Consider the following 14,637-nt stretch of genomic DNA (forward strand, 5'->3'; position numbering starts at 1 on the left):
CCATCAAAATTAAAACATAGCACGCCTTAGGAAACATTTTAGTTTTTGACGTAAATGGTTCTATATATATGTGTTGAAGCAAATATTTTTTAATTTAATACAGTGTACCATAATACAACTTCGTTTATCGGTGGATGTTTGACTTTAAGCGAAAAAGCTGAAAAGATAACTGGCAATTTACACACACTTACCTCCCTTGTTAGCATACACAACTCGGTTCCAACATGCGTCTATTATCGAGGTAATACTGTTGCTTAGCAATTGTAAATATTTAAAAATCTAATAATTGGAGTCGTTCGTAAGGTTTTTTACAATAGTAGATTTTGTATAATATATTGGAATGATATCCATATATTAAATATATAAAGTGATTTACAATTAAGTATTGTGAGCCGAAACAACTTATTTCATGTTACAGATTTTTAAATATTTCTTAATTTCGTAAGATCTACCTATATTGCTATAAATTCTATAAATTACGTAATTTGAAATTGACATATTTTTCCTATTTCACAAATTTAATGTTGCAATTAAACATAAACTGGTATAGAATTACACTAATTATGGAACAACAGCATAATGACATAATATAGCATTATTACAATGAGAATGGAATACTTCATTATTTATTAAACAACATTGTACAATATAAAAATATTACGGCAATTTCAGATCTACAAAATTTACTGTATTGATAAGACATGAATATTTTATTTTTAGAATTATGACCTAATGATTCTTTAATTTATTCAGCTAACATCAAAAAATATATTCACGCAACATCATAGAACACTAAAATATACAGATTAATATATTATACGCTAAATACTATAAAGAATGACTAATGATATTACAATGTAAATTCTATTATCGTAAAAGCAATCAGACAGGCACACATAATCGGCAGTTGTGTAACTCTATCGCAAAAGTGTAACTGTACAAGATTGTGTTGGAATGAATCAATAAACTCTGACCTGATTGCATGATTTCTGATAAATGCCACAAAGCCACTCAATAAGAAAGATATCTTTTCATGGAACAGATAGAACTGATTACTCGCAATGTCACATATTATCGTAATATTTTACTATAAGCGATGAAATAATAAATAAAAAATATTGTTTCAATGGATAAAAACCCTAGTTATTTTTTAACAAAATTTGTATATAGAATATAGTAAACTGATTGTGACATTGTTCCAAGATAATATGAGTTCCTAATTTAGTATTTTTGAATTTAATAAAAAATTTAATGAATACAATTTACCTTCCAAATAAGGAAAGTAAGCTATAATAAAATTTTATATAGAATTATCGAAATATTTTATACTTATATTATTTTATTAGATGTCTAATACTACACTGCATAGGATTTTATATCCTCTTAAGTAGAATACAATTTAATGTACTGGACGTTTGAAATAATACAGATGATCCATGCATTTACGACTTATACCGATACATTTATAAAAAACACATCTTTATAAACTAGACAACTTTAGTATAAATAGTCAGCATAAACTAAGTATATTGTTCTGAAATCATTTTTTTCATTTCTTACTATTTTTCTTTAAAGTCTCATATTTTAAAAAACATTATTTGTCAATATTTTGTATTCGATTTTCTTTTTACTTTTGTTTTACATTTCGTTTTACTTTTGTTTAATGTACCAAATACATTAGGACTTTTAAATAATTAAAGTTGTACGTGAAATATATAGTCGTATTTGCAAGTATCACATGTCAAAAATCATTAGTAACATTCTACCTAACATTACATTTGCATATACACTTTTTATCTTTTTCATTTTTTTCTTTTTTTAAGAATGATTATGAATGTCCTTAAATTGTAACCTAGCTTGCTAATACATTTAATCATATTACTTTAACGGGCCATAATATCACGTGCATTTTACTCTACTTTGTGTTTAATTGCGAGAAGCACGTTACATAAAAAAACCCGTTCTATAGAACATTCTTTAGTTTGTTTACATTTCTTTACTATATTACATAAAACATTCACTCAAAATGAATTATTTTGTAATCAATAGCCATTTTGTTGTCTATAATTACTGCCACCTCCACCTCCTCCTCCACTGCCTCCATATCCACCATTTTGACTATAACCACTGGAACCACCACCAGATCCTCCTCCATAATTGTTTTGAGAAAATGCTTTACTATTATAGTTGCCTCCTCCCACACCACCTACATAAACATAGATTATTTAATAATGTACATTAAAAAAGTAAAGTAGAAAGAAGATAGAACTCTTACAATTTTTATTTGACGTTATACTGCTATTATTACCATTCCACTTATTTCCTCGATCTCCTCCACCGCCATTAGAACGATCAAATCTGCCACCTCTCTCTCCGTCGCGACCGCCACGCGAACCACGGGAAGTGCCGCCACGGCCCCCAGAACCACGTCCTCCACCACCTCCACTACGTCCCCCATAACGACCTCCTACAATAAAAAACGTAAAACAAAGATATTAAACGCAAAATTAATTACGTCAAAGAAAAATACATACTTTTATAAATATACATACTTTTATAAATGCCTGGATTCCTCGATAATTCATATAGTTTGGGATTTACAACTTGTTTTGCTTCTTCTAAAACTTGAATTAAGTCACTAGCCTTGTGTGCGTTACCAGGAGTGAAAAATGCGTACGCAGTTCCCGTACGTTGTGAACGTCCTGTACGACCAATCCGGTGTACATAGTCTTCAGAATTGGATGGATAATCCAAATTTATCACAAACTTAACATCTTCCACATCTATATAACATTAGAAGTTATAATCATCAAAAACGAAAATTACTTGTGTCTTTGTGGTTCAATTAACTTACAAAGCGAATTAATTAAAGCATTAGTAGACATGTTATGTGCAATACAAATGGAATTAAACAGTATTTTTTTGTATACAAAATTTGATGAGATAAAACATTTTATATTGGAAATATTTATTCATTATTATTCATCACTAACTCCTCAGTCCTTAATTCCACTTATAATTTTCACATGAAATACACAAATGAGTTGACCACAAAGAGCAAATTTTTATATTATTTACCTGTGGTTGCCAAAAGCTGGAAACGTAAATACATTTTTGGAAATGTAGAGGAATCAGAGCTCAGATGGTTCTCATGGAATTCTCACTTTATGCGTTAGCGAGCTGTATATTTACTCTTAGTAACTTCACACCCTTCTCTCCCGCACCAAAGTATGGATCTGTGCTGGTCTTTCAAAATTTGGTCCTTTCGCATTGCTTCCGTGAGGTTGGAACATTGGATGAGCACCATGTGCATTCTCCGATCAACCCCACACGCATTCCATTGTATGAGTAACACCAACATTTATTTTGCACTGTTAGTTCACAAACTTTCTTTTGTACTAATGTATATTTTTAACAATTTGTAAATCGGATATACATAGATTATAAATTTAAACTAAATTTACTTTTTTTAATTTAGTGGAAATATAATTTAACAAACAGTGCAAAACAAAGTAATGCCGTTTCCTACCCTTCTAATCTAAGAAAATAAATGGTACAACATCTATCCTGTCTAGTAGTCCTTGTTTGCTAGATACCCTAACTCTATGATTTCCATACTTTGGACCGTCGCAGGTACAGAGTGAGAGTGTGTTTTTTCAAGTGGCACGGTGAGCCGAGGCACAGCGTTAGGTTAGCTTGTTGCACGGGGACAGACCAGCAGTCACGCCCCATTCAATTATATATTCCAAAGCAAGCTCTCCAGAGTTCTTATCATTGATAAAACTCCGTCGCATGTGCCTCTGAAAACACATAGAACAGCACGTTAATACCAGACTGACAAGACTTTTCTCAATCAGAGCAAAATTTAAAAACATGAATCTTCTATCATCTTACCTGTTTACCTACACTAATTTTAATGCTGAAATATTTTGACTTACTTTTAATTCCAATATTGACAATAATAATAATATAGCACTATAATCAGGAAACGAATTATGATGTTCCTCAGAACATAACTCATGTCTTAAATTAATATTAAAATATTCATTTATTAAAATTAATGAAATTTTATTAAGAAAATATTATGTTATAGAATTTATAGATTATTAGAGATTAAAAGTATGTCAAAATCCACCTAAATTGTAATAAAACTAAAATTACAAAGTATCCCTTCAGTATTGTTGTGCTGAAAAGACGAAAATAACAGCATTAACTTTCTGTTTGTGATTTTATATCATTAAGTTCCCTAAATAATGAGTTAATGGAAATCAATTAAAATATCCTAAACGAAATAGGAAAGAGACTTGAATCAGTAATTGTATTAATTGATAGTTCTCTTCTTGAACCTCTGTATTTTTTAAACAATTTCCATTCACACCAAGAAAGGACTAATGTCAATCAGTCTGGCACATGCCGTTATCCGTTGCCACATCACAATTATACAACTCTCACAAATGTGAAATAACCATCGCAGCCTGACCCTTACATCATACCCACTTGTGTGTAAACGGATTCTTACCTAATCCTCTTGCTGCAACGTCTGTAGCTACTAGAATGGCAGATCTGCTATTCCGGAACTCTGAAATAAATTCTCTAGTATTGGACAGAATATGTTTATATACATAGAATTTTACAGTTAACACTTACGATTTAATACATAATCTCTTTCTTGTTGGCTTTTATCTCCATGGATGCCAATTGCTTGCCATCCATACCTATTAATTGCACGTGTTATATCATCTACTTTCCTCTTAGTTTCAACGAAAATAATAGTTTTATTCTCTGGTTCATTTGATATTTCTTCTAAAAGTTTCATAAGTTTACCCTCTTTTTCATATTCTTCACATACATCAACAATTTGAAGAATATTATGATTAGCAGCTAATTGTAGAGAACCAATATTAATTTGTATATAGTCAGTTAAAAATTCTTCTGCAAGATTGCGAACTTCCTTTGGCCAAGTTGCTGACCACATAAGAGTTTGTCGATCAGGTCGGATTTGTTCTACAATTTTTCTAATTTGTGGCTCAAATCCCATGTCAAGCATTCTGTCAGCCTCATCAAGTACTAAGTATGTGCATCTACGTAAATTTGTTGTACCACGTTCTAGAAAATCAATAAGTCGTCCAGGTGTTGCTATGCAAATTTCAACACCTCGTTCAAGATCACGAGCTTGAGGGCCTTTTGGAGCTCCACCAAAAATACATGTATTTCTTACTTGTGACGAGATACCAAAATCTGATGCAACTTGTTGAATTTGCTGTGCAAGTTCTCTTGTTGGTGCTAAAATCAAAGCTATAGGACCATCATTTCTATTTAATCTTGGTTGATGATTTATATGTACTATTGCTGGTAAAATATATGCTAATGTTTTCCCAGACCCAGTTTGAGCAATTCCAACCATATCACGTCCAGATAAAGCAATAGGCCACCCTTGTGCCTGAATTGCAGTTGGTTCCCCAAAACCTTGTCTACGAATTTCATTTAACACATAGTCTGGAAATCCACCTTCCTCAAAAAATATATTTGGCCCTGGCACATTTGTTCCTTTTACAGTAATTTCTTTATCTGAACGATAAGCTTCAACTAAATGTGAACTTCGAGTTGTAACATTAGGATGAGGTTGATAGAAATCTTTTCTAAATGGTGGTAATGCACTCATATCCCATCTTGGTTTTCGAAGCCGTTCTCCAGGTTGCCGGTTTTTAAAATTATTGTTTCCAAAACTACTATCTCTATTGGAATTACTACCAAATCTCCCACTTCCACTACTTCCATCTCGACCACTAAAACGACCTCCTCCGCGTACTCCTCCTCCTCCTCTTCTATCACTACGTTCACGATCACGATACGCCCTTAAACATAAAGTAATTTCTATGTATTAACTAACTGTGAATACAGTGAATACAGTACACAGTTTATATACATAGATATAATTATGTGAATAGTTGTAAATGATATTATAAAAAAAATATTTTGTTTTCTAATATATCGTATATCATTTATAACATAAGTATATGTATTTAATACTATTTTAATCATATGAAGTAAAATAAATTTTAATAATGTAGCTTAAACACGTGCTGTGAATTCGTGAGATTATAATTATAGAATCAAGATCCATATATTTCATATTTATAAAAACAAATTATTAATATTAAAACTTTCCTTTAATAACTAATGTGTTACAAATAAGTTTAAAAGCCAGATATATATTAAGTATGAGCGCAAAAATTTCATTAATATAAGAACAATATGGAGTAAAGCAGTCAATCATAGACATCAAATGTCAATAAGAAATTTACAGAAAATAGGTATTTTTACGTAATGCTAATAGAAATTTCATATAACTTACATTCTAATAAAGATACTTATTACTCCAAAATTAGAATTGCGATGATTTTCCTTAATAGAAACACGTACCACTAACAAGAACCAAGCAAAAGTATGTTCTACTTTCTACTACGCGGTCTCGTTATACGATTCGAAGAGGATCTGTGAAACAAATATCATGGCGTCGTATTGTATCAGGAAATACCTCCATTTTACTTTCAATTTTATCATTTTATATATATTAATATATATTACTTTTATCATTTAAACATACTTTAACCATGTACAAAATATTTTATTTCTTTTTTTTCAACTATTAAAGTTTAAATATTAAGTATAAATATTTTATGAAATATAATTGCATAAAATACCGGAAATAATAGTATCGAGTAGGGAAAAATACATTAAAATAAAATATCGGATTGATAAGCAAACTATCAACTTATTAATGTCTTTTGTTTTTATAGCTTATAGGTAAGAACAACTCAGTTAATTTTGTTAAAAAGGATAATTTTATTAATATAACTTGAAATGCGCACGCACACACACAACATAAAAATATAACAAAATACATTTAGTTATAATTATTTAATGGGAAATTTTAGCACTTATATAACTTGTTTGATATATTCACGCAGTGAAATAAACAATTTATTTTATACATGTACCAAAATTTATTGAATAAAATTTTATCATAATAAATGAAAAATAATATATATATATATATATATATTTGTGAAAAATATTAAGTTTTAAATTTTTTGTAGTTATATTTAATGAACATCATTATATTAAATTATATTTAATAAACATCATTTAACATTCTATATGTATATGATATGTATAACAAAATATAATAAGCTAATTTCACTTAAATATTATTTTTCACAAAGCTTCCTTAATTAAAATATTTTTTACTTTAACACAAAATATTATTAACACAAAATATAGTATAGTTATAAATTATATAATAAAAACATAATATATATTTATTAACCTGAAATGTTTTTTAAAACATTTTGTATAATGAAATCTAGTTTTTAACTTTTAAAATAATACATACATATTTAACAAACATTATTTTAACCATTACTAACTATCTTTTTATTTTTTTCTTTATCATGTATATAAAATACATGATACTTTTTGGTTCTGTTTCATATTTTGTGTATTCTTTATTTTATTTATCTTAAGATTAACACAAATGTAACTATACTGTTATTAACATACTTTGATAGTAAAATTTATTTGTAATATAGTATATGTATTTTTAGTATGTTGTTCCTCTATACTGATAAGTACTTCCATAATTATCTCCTCCCCCATAACTTGGTGTTAAATTGCTCTGCCCATAAGTTCTCTGTGTATACCCATACCCTGTATTCTGATTAGTTGAATTACTTTGTCTCATATTGCTATAGCTATTGTAATCTGAATTTGAATAATTGTTTGAAGTAGATTGATAAGAATTTCCACCACGACCTCTTCCTCTCGTAGAACCACCTCTTCCTCTGGTATCAGTATTACCTCGTCTAGCATTACTTCTGTCATTGCTCATAAATCGTTTGCCACCTTTCACAAAAAATACAAAATAAATGAATTATGAACTTTATTTAAGCTTTACATGAAAATAATTTAAACACATACTTCTGCTTCCATAACTTCCTGATTTAGCTAATTCTGCCATTTCAGTAAGTCGTGGATTTATATTTTGTCCTGCTTCTCTTAATACCTCTATTAAATCTCCTGCATGTTTCATGTTATGAGTTGTAAAGAATGCATAAGCGGTACCAGTTTGTCTTCTTCGTCCAGTACGACCAATTCTATGTATGTAATCTTCTGACGATGACGGATAATCAAAGTTTATTACATATTTAACATCATCCACATCTGTGAAAAAATATTTTACAAAATATAAGAATTTTCCTAATATTTATACTTATATGTATATTGTTTGTAATAATCATCACCCCATTTGTTGAGTGTGTCAAGTTCACAGAATGATCTTCAAACTTGCAAAAGTAATTATATAGAATGCTTGAGATGAAATATATAAAATGGTTTCGAATATATTAAATTATTATAAAATTTTTAAAAGTTTTTAGCTTTTATTGAGATGGAACAATATCCCCCAATTTTCACTTAAATATATTTGTCTATAAGTCAGGTTTGAAAACCACCCACCTTTTAGTTGGAAATTCCATTTCAAAATCAGCAAAAACAGCCCCATTTACTTTTAAATGTAGGGCTATTCAGTCATGTATGATGGCCTAGAGATTAGACAGACACAGCGGTAGTGTCTGGTTTGGGATAAAGGCAGCATTTTAATGTTTAAGCCTGAATGCATTGACCTTTTTAGATTTTAAATAATAATTTTAACAATTAGAGGCACTAGAAAACGCTTGAGAATTGTTTGACATACTATAACAGCAAATCAATAGACAAAGATAAAAAAATAAATATAATATATACTACTTACATATATACGGTAAAACAGAATTTTTTTTTTTTAATGTATGATTACTTTATAATTATTGTATTATAAACATTTTCGATATAATCATTACTATTATTATATTATAAAATTAAAATCTGTATTAAATTCTTAAATTTAAATTCAAAAATATATAATACTATATAAGAATTTAAAAATTGAAAACACAGGCGTATGTTTAATATTTTGATATTGTTATTGATATAATACAAGCAAAGAAAAATAAAACATTCACTGTGTCTGCCCAATACTGGCAGTACACTGCGTTCACTTAGGGTACTCTGTGCCTCTGAAAAAGAAAAGCAGACAGTCTTAGTGGTAGCTTGTGTGCATTTCTTTAGAACCCTTCATATAAATTTTATTATTGAAAAAATATGTTTATTTAAATATTTATACATATAAGTAACCCTATATATTTCATTAATGATAAAAAAAATACAAACCTGTTTAAAACGTAAATCATATCATAAAGTATAAAAATAAAGTTAAAATAGAGTTTAATCTGTGTATTGTAAGGGCTCTGCTATCAAAAAATTTCAATAAATCACACATTGCTACATACATAGCTGTCCACTGGTCTTATTAATAACGCATCTGGCTAATCCAATAAGTGTTGCCAATTCCCATATTCACCCGATATTCTTGACTGTGTAAATAATCTAAGTACTATGAAGAAGTAACGCATACCTAAGCCTCTAGCAGCTACGTCTGTTGCAACTAAAATAGGAGCTCTTCCACTTTTAAATTCCTGTAATACATGATCTCTTTCTTGCTGATTTTTATCACCATGAATACTCAATGCTTGCCATCCATCTCGCCTGATATTTCTTGTAATATCATCCACTTTTCGTTTTGTTTCAACAAAAATTATTGTTTTATTTTCTTTTTCATTTCCAATTTCTTGAAGTAGTCTATATAATTTTAAATCTTTTTCAAACTCCTGGCAAACATCCACAATTTGAATAATATTATGATTAGCTGATAAAGTCAGAGAACCAATATTAAGATGTGTATAGTCAGTCAGAAAGTCTTCAGCTAATGCACGAACTTCTTTAGGCCATGTAGCTGACCACATCAAAACCTGTCTATCAGGTCGAATTTGTTCAATTATCTTTCTTATTTGAGGTTCAAAACCCATATCCAACATTCTATCAGCTTCATCTAATACTAAATATGTGCATCTAAAATAATGCATATTCAATATCATATATATTGAAAATATTTTAATTGTACATAATTTTAGTTAAAAATAATAGTTATACCTGCGTAAATTTGTAGTCCCTCTTTCCAGGAAATCAATAAGTCTACCTGGTGTAGCAATACATATTTCAACACCTCTTTCTAAATCATGTGCCTGTGGGCCTTTGGGTGCACCACCAAAGATACAGGTATTTCTTACACCTGCTGCTTCTCCGAAACAATTAGCTACTTCCTGAATCTGTTGGGCTAATTCTCTTGTAGGAGCTAAGATTAAAGCAATTGGACCATCTCCATTACCAAGACGTGGTTGATGTATGATGTGTACAATTGCTGGTAAAACATACTGAAATAAAAATATTTTAAAAGTTTATCAATTCATATAAACTCATTAAAACTTAATTTTATATACATGTATTATGTGCATATTTTAACTCTTAATAAAAAAAAAACGTCTTTACATTTCTACAAGTTAAAAATTAATGTATCTCTAATTTGGCTCACTCCTAGCGTTTTTCCAGAGCCAGTTTGTGCAATAGCAACTAAATCTCTGCCACTAAGTGCAATAGGCCATCCTTGTGCTTGAATTGCTGTAGGTTGAGAGTATCCCTGTTTATGTATTTCATCCAATACATACGGTGGGAAGTTTCCTTCCTCAAAATATTGAATAGGATTAGGTATATTGTCACCTTTTATAGTTATTTCTGCATTTTCTCTGAACTGGCATACTTCTTCTTTTGATCTAGTGTAAAGTATTGTATTGAAATTTATATTGTAGTTAAAGAAAATAATAAAGAGTAGATAAAAGGTTTTTACCTGCTTCTTACTGTAGGATGTTCAATATAAAAATCTTTGCGCAAAGGTTCTAAAGATCTCACATCCCAATTGATTTTTCTAAGAGCTCCTCCAGGTTGTTTGTTTTTTACAATACCTCTGATATTATTAGTAGTGCCTCTACCACGTATACCGCATATATTAATGCTATTACCACGAATACTATCACTACCTCCTTTATTGTTACCTCTGCCACTACCACCTCTGCGGGCTCTATTGTGATCTCTGTCTCGATTAAACCTGGATACATAATCTATTTTAATTTATAATCAGTTTATTATTATATTATAGGATACAAATTTATTAGATATATTATAGGAATTTCATATAAATTTAATATTTGTTATAATGACTGAAATATTTTAATAACTTGTTTGTTTATTTAGAGACATGATACATTCCGTAAGAAATGTATTTTTTTCATATAAGAATGTAATACTTTTTCAATAAAATTATGAGAGTAATATAAAAATTATTTTTTTATTTTAATATCTACTTTAGTCAACGATCTATTGTAGATGTACGATAATATAGACACCTATATAGAGATATGTTAAAATATACAATCATTTTTTATCATAAATTTTGATTATTGATTACCATTATCTGCAATACGATTTGGCGCTACATACTTGGTAACTACAATAAAATAAATAATTAAATGCCTATACTCTGAATTACATCCATAGAAATTTGAATACAAATGTTTATTATGTAATTTTCAATTAGGTTGTCAGATCTTACTTACATTTGGAAATTGGAATATCCTTAAATACAACGAGCAACAGATTATTCTGCTTTGCGGTCACTTTCGCGAACGCCAATCGATACTTTAGTAGAAGCGAATATTAGGAACAGTCAATAATCCTAGTTGAAAAATTATATTAAGCTTAGCGCAAGCTATGAAGTCTCTTGATGATGAGAATGCAATTGATATATTACGAATAAAATATAATCGTTGTTTTTAAACTTGCCGGTAAATTCGGCGGATCAAATTGACAAGTGAACTTCCGAAAGTAGTTCCGTATAAACTGTTTCCATGACAGCATTCGCGTAGTAGTACATAGAGAACGGATGAATTAAAACAAAAAAATATAAAATAGAATAGGATACTTATAGAACAGTTAGAAAAGATATCAAATATAAAATAAACGTAAGCAGAAATCTTCTTTTCGCGAAACTTACATTTAATTTAAAAACTTTGTAGCTAACTTATTAAATATATTTATAGTTTATTATATAATTAGTGGATTAATCTGGTTTTTGATCTTTATTACGTTCTTGTGGTAACAATAAAATTAACAAAATCTTTAGTTTAAGTAAAATTTCTAGAAACTATAAGTAGGAGCAAATAAAATTGTCAAAATTGAATATGCCGCGGCCTTATTAAATAATATATCTTAAGATGTCGCTGGACTTCAGCCTCCAGGTTCATAATTTCCTTTCTGATGATGTGTATAGCCATACAAGTTCTTTATGTTTACGATCTGCAGTATAATCATAAATATAGTTTGAAACTATTTGATAATTTTTTAAATTTAGGATGTCATCTGAAATAGCACATGTAATTTAATATATTTATATGCATATGACTGAGAAATTATAAATAGAAATGAAAATTTTATTAAGTTTATGTTATAAATTATATCATTAATACTTAACCTATCATTTACTTAGATTCATATTTACTTAGATTCATTGTGTTTTTGGTTTTTATTTTATTTTTTAAATTTTATATGGAATTCAGAAATACGTTTTTAAATATATTAATAAAAATATTTATTCTTATTAAATATATTAACGAAATTATTTATTTTAGGCCTCAGATACACTTAGAATTCTTCATTTGCCACCAGAACTTTCTGATGAACGACGTAATGAATTATTCAAAAAATATGGTGCTACTAAAACCCGAACTTTGAGGTTTTCTAAAAAGTACACTATAACTTTTGCAAAATTCCAATCTCAAGAAATAGCTACACAAGCATTGTTACGTTTACATCAATTAAATGTCAAAGGACAATATTTAACGGTTGAATTTGCTAAAAAGTCTATGTCAATAGAAAAAACAGAAAATAATGTTGATAATAACAAACTTACAAAAGAAGAAAGTAAGAAGGAATCCACAAACAGATCTAACTTTCAAACATTTCTACAGAAACTAAATAGTTGGACTATGAACCAAGTTTTTACTCAGCCACCTCCACCAAATATACAATATAAATATTCAGCACCAACAAAAGGCACTTTAATAAGAATAGCCATACAATTATTAAAAGAACCAGTATTTTATACTCAGGTGAAGAAATTAAAATATAATATAAAAGTATAATTTAATATACTATATTCTTTATTCATTCATCTTATCTTATGTTTACATAGGTTTTACATTTGATGAATAGGATGAATTTACCACCTCCTTTTGAAGAGTTAGAAGCAGAATTTCCAGCACTTAAGGAAGCTTATGATATAGAAAAGTATAATGATATTTTTATAAAAGAAAGTTTATATACTAAAGAAAATGAAGGTAATGAAATTATATTTTCTCTTCTTCTTATGTTCTTTTCTTAAGTTATATATATATATTTAATATATAATATACAATAGATATTTTCAATGAGGAAATAGAAGAAGAGGAATCGGAAATAGAGTCAAATGAGGAAGATAATGCAATACCTATGGAAATTATACCTGTAAAAAGAAAACGTCCACAACATAAAAAACGTTTAAAAATTCCAAAATTTATTAATCCAAATAAACAAATAACATCTTCAAATTCTACACAAAAAGTTGTAAAACCAGCAGATATGTTTGAGCCGGTACAACGTGGTGAAACAAAAAATCTTAAAATTGAACTGAAAATGGTGGATAAACTCTTAGATGCTTCAAATAAAGAGGAAAATACTGATTCGAACAATGCTGCAGATGGTGGCTTTGGGTTAATGTTTCCGCTTTCTAAACCCCTTGATTTTGCTGAAAATAGCGAAAATACTAAGGGTGTTGAGCAAAAAGTAATTACATCTAATCAATTAGCGAACAATAGAATTTCGGCTAATGGTAAGAATTATTATATTCTCAATAAAACATTGTATTCTTCTAAATATAACAAAACAATCAAAGAAAGAACATGTTAAATCTTTTTTTCATTATATTTTGTTCATTATAGATCAAAGATTACTTCCTGTTTTTAAAAATTACCACCCTGGAAAACCATCAAATCGTTTATATATAAAGAATCTTACAAAGCAAGTTGAAGAGAAGGATCTACATTTTATTTACCGAAAATATATAGTACCTGAATTAAAAACAGAATTTGAGTAAGCATTAAATAAGAAGCAATTTGCTTGTTATATAATTTAATAACAATTGTTTCTAATAATAATTTATTTTGTTTTAGATATGATGTGAGACTTATGCAAGAGGGCAGAATGAAGGGTCAAGCATTCATCACATTGCAAAATGTAGAACAAGCACAATTAGCTCTTAATGAAACAAATGGTTTTATTTTAAAAGATAAGCCAATGGTTGTACAGTTCGCTAAAATATCAAAAAGTTAATAAGAATTTTGTTTAATACGTTATATGTATTATATTATTTATAATCAATACTAATTTTAATAAAGATAAATTTTTTATATACCTAGAAATTTTATGTTATGATATTTTGTTTGAAACAAGATAGAACTTATTGTAATGTATACTACATATTTACATTTACGAAAACTTTAATCACATATGTATACTCTTGTAACGTGGATCTTTGGATCGATGCGGCGAAGT

At 28.6% G+C, this 14,637-nt stretch overlaps 3 protein-coding genes across 6 annotated transcripts; 1 reads left to right on the forward strand and 2 right to left on the reverse strand.

The window, feature by feature from the left end:
* Positions 1-595: 595 nt before the first annotated feature.
* On the reverse strand, positions 596-6,541 carry LOC126872815 (uncharacterized). 2 transcript variants are annotated; one of them, XM_050633003.1, is made up of 6 exons: positions 6,356-6,541; positions 4,648-5,855; positions 4,520-4,579; positions 2,553-2,783; positions 2,309-2,467; positions 596-2,206 (listed from the first exon to the last, which is right to left on the reverse strand). In XM_050633003.1, coding segments are annotated over exons 1-6 (1,824 nt in total). In that variant the 5' UTR covers positions 6,358-6,541; the 3' UTR covers positions 596-2,042. The 2 variants fall into 2 exon arrangements, with proteins under 2 accessions (XP_050488960.1, XP_050488959.1); XM_050633002.1 differs by having other exon boundaries at positions 2,276-2,467; positions 6,356-6,540.
* A 670-nt stretch (positions 6,542-7,211) lies between these two features.
* On the reverse strand, positions 7,212-11,873 carry LOC126872818 (uncharacterized). Of its 2 annotated transcripts, XM_050633005.1 has the most exons (7): positions 11,607-11,867; positions 10,841-11,098; positions 10,529-10,766; positions 10,090-10,370; positions 9,515-10,008; positions 7,981-8,223; positions 7,212-7,905 (listed from the first exon to the last, which is right to left on the reverse strand). In XM_050633005.1, coding segments are annotated over exons 1-7 (1,818 nt in total). In that variant the 5' UTR covers positions 11,609-11,867; the 3' UTR covers positions 7,212-7,603. The 2 variants fall into 2 exon arrangements, with proteins under 2 accessions (XP_050488962.1, XP_050488963.1); XM_050633006.1 differs by lacking the exons at positions 7,212-7,905; positions 7,981-8,223 and adding an exon at positions 8,575-9,116 and having other exon boundaries at positions 11,607-11,873.
* Positions 11,874-11,911: 38 nt separating this feature from the next.
* On the forward strand, positions 11,912-14,496 carry LOC126872824 (RNA-binding region-containing protein 3). 2 transcript variants are annotated; one of them, XM_050633014.1, is made up of 6 exons: positions 11,912-12,011; positions 12,678-13,157; positions 13,241-13,385; positions 13,466-13,915; positions 14,025-14,175; positions 14,256-14,496. In XM_050633014.1, exons 2-6 carry the CDS (start codon positions 12,912-12,914, stop codon positions 14,413-14,415), a joined length of 1,152 nt encoding a protein of 383 aa, XP_050488971.1. In that variant the 5' UTR covers positions 11,912-12,011; positions 12,678-12,911; the 3' UTR covers positions 14,416-14,496. The 2 variants fall into 2 exon arrangements, with proteins under 2 accessions (XP_050488971.1, XP_050488970.1); XM_050633013.1 differs by lacking the exon at positions 11,912-12,011 and adding an exon at positions 12,108-12,422.
* The last annotated feature ends 141 nt before the right edge of the window (positions 14,497-14,637 follow it).

The sequence above is a fragment of the Bombus huntii genome, chromosome 14 (assembly GCF_024542735.1).
Source record: "Bombus huntii isolate Logan2020A chromosome 14, iyBomHunt1.1, whole genome shotgun sequence".
In the NCBI taxonomy this organism is placed as follows: Eukaryota; Metazoa; Arthropoda; class Insecta; order Hymenoptera; family Apidae; genus Bombus; species Bombus huntii.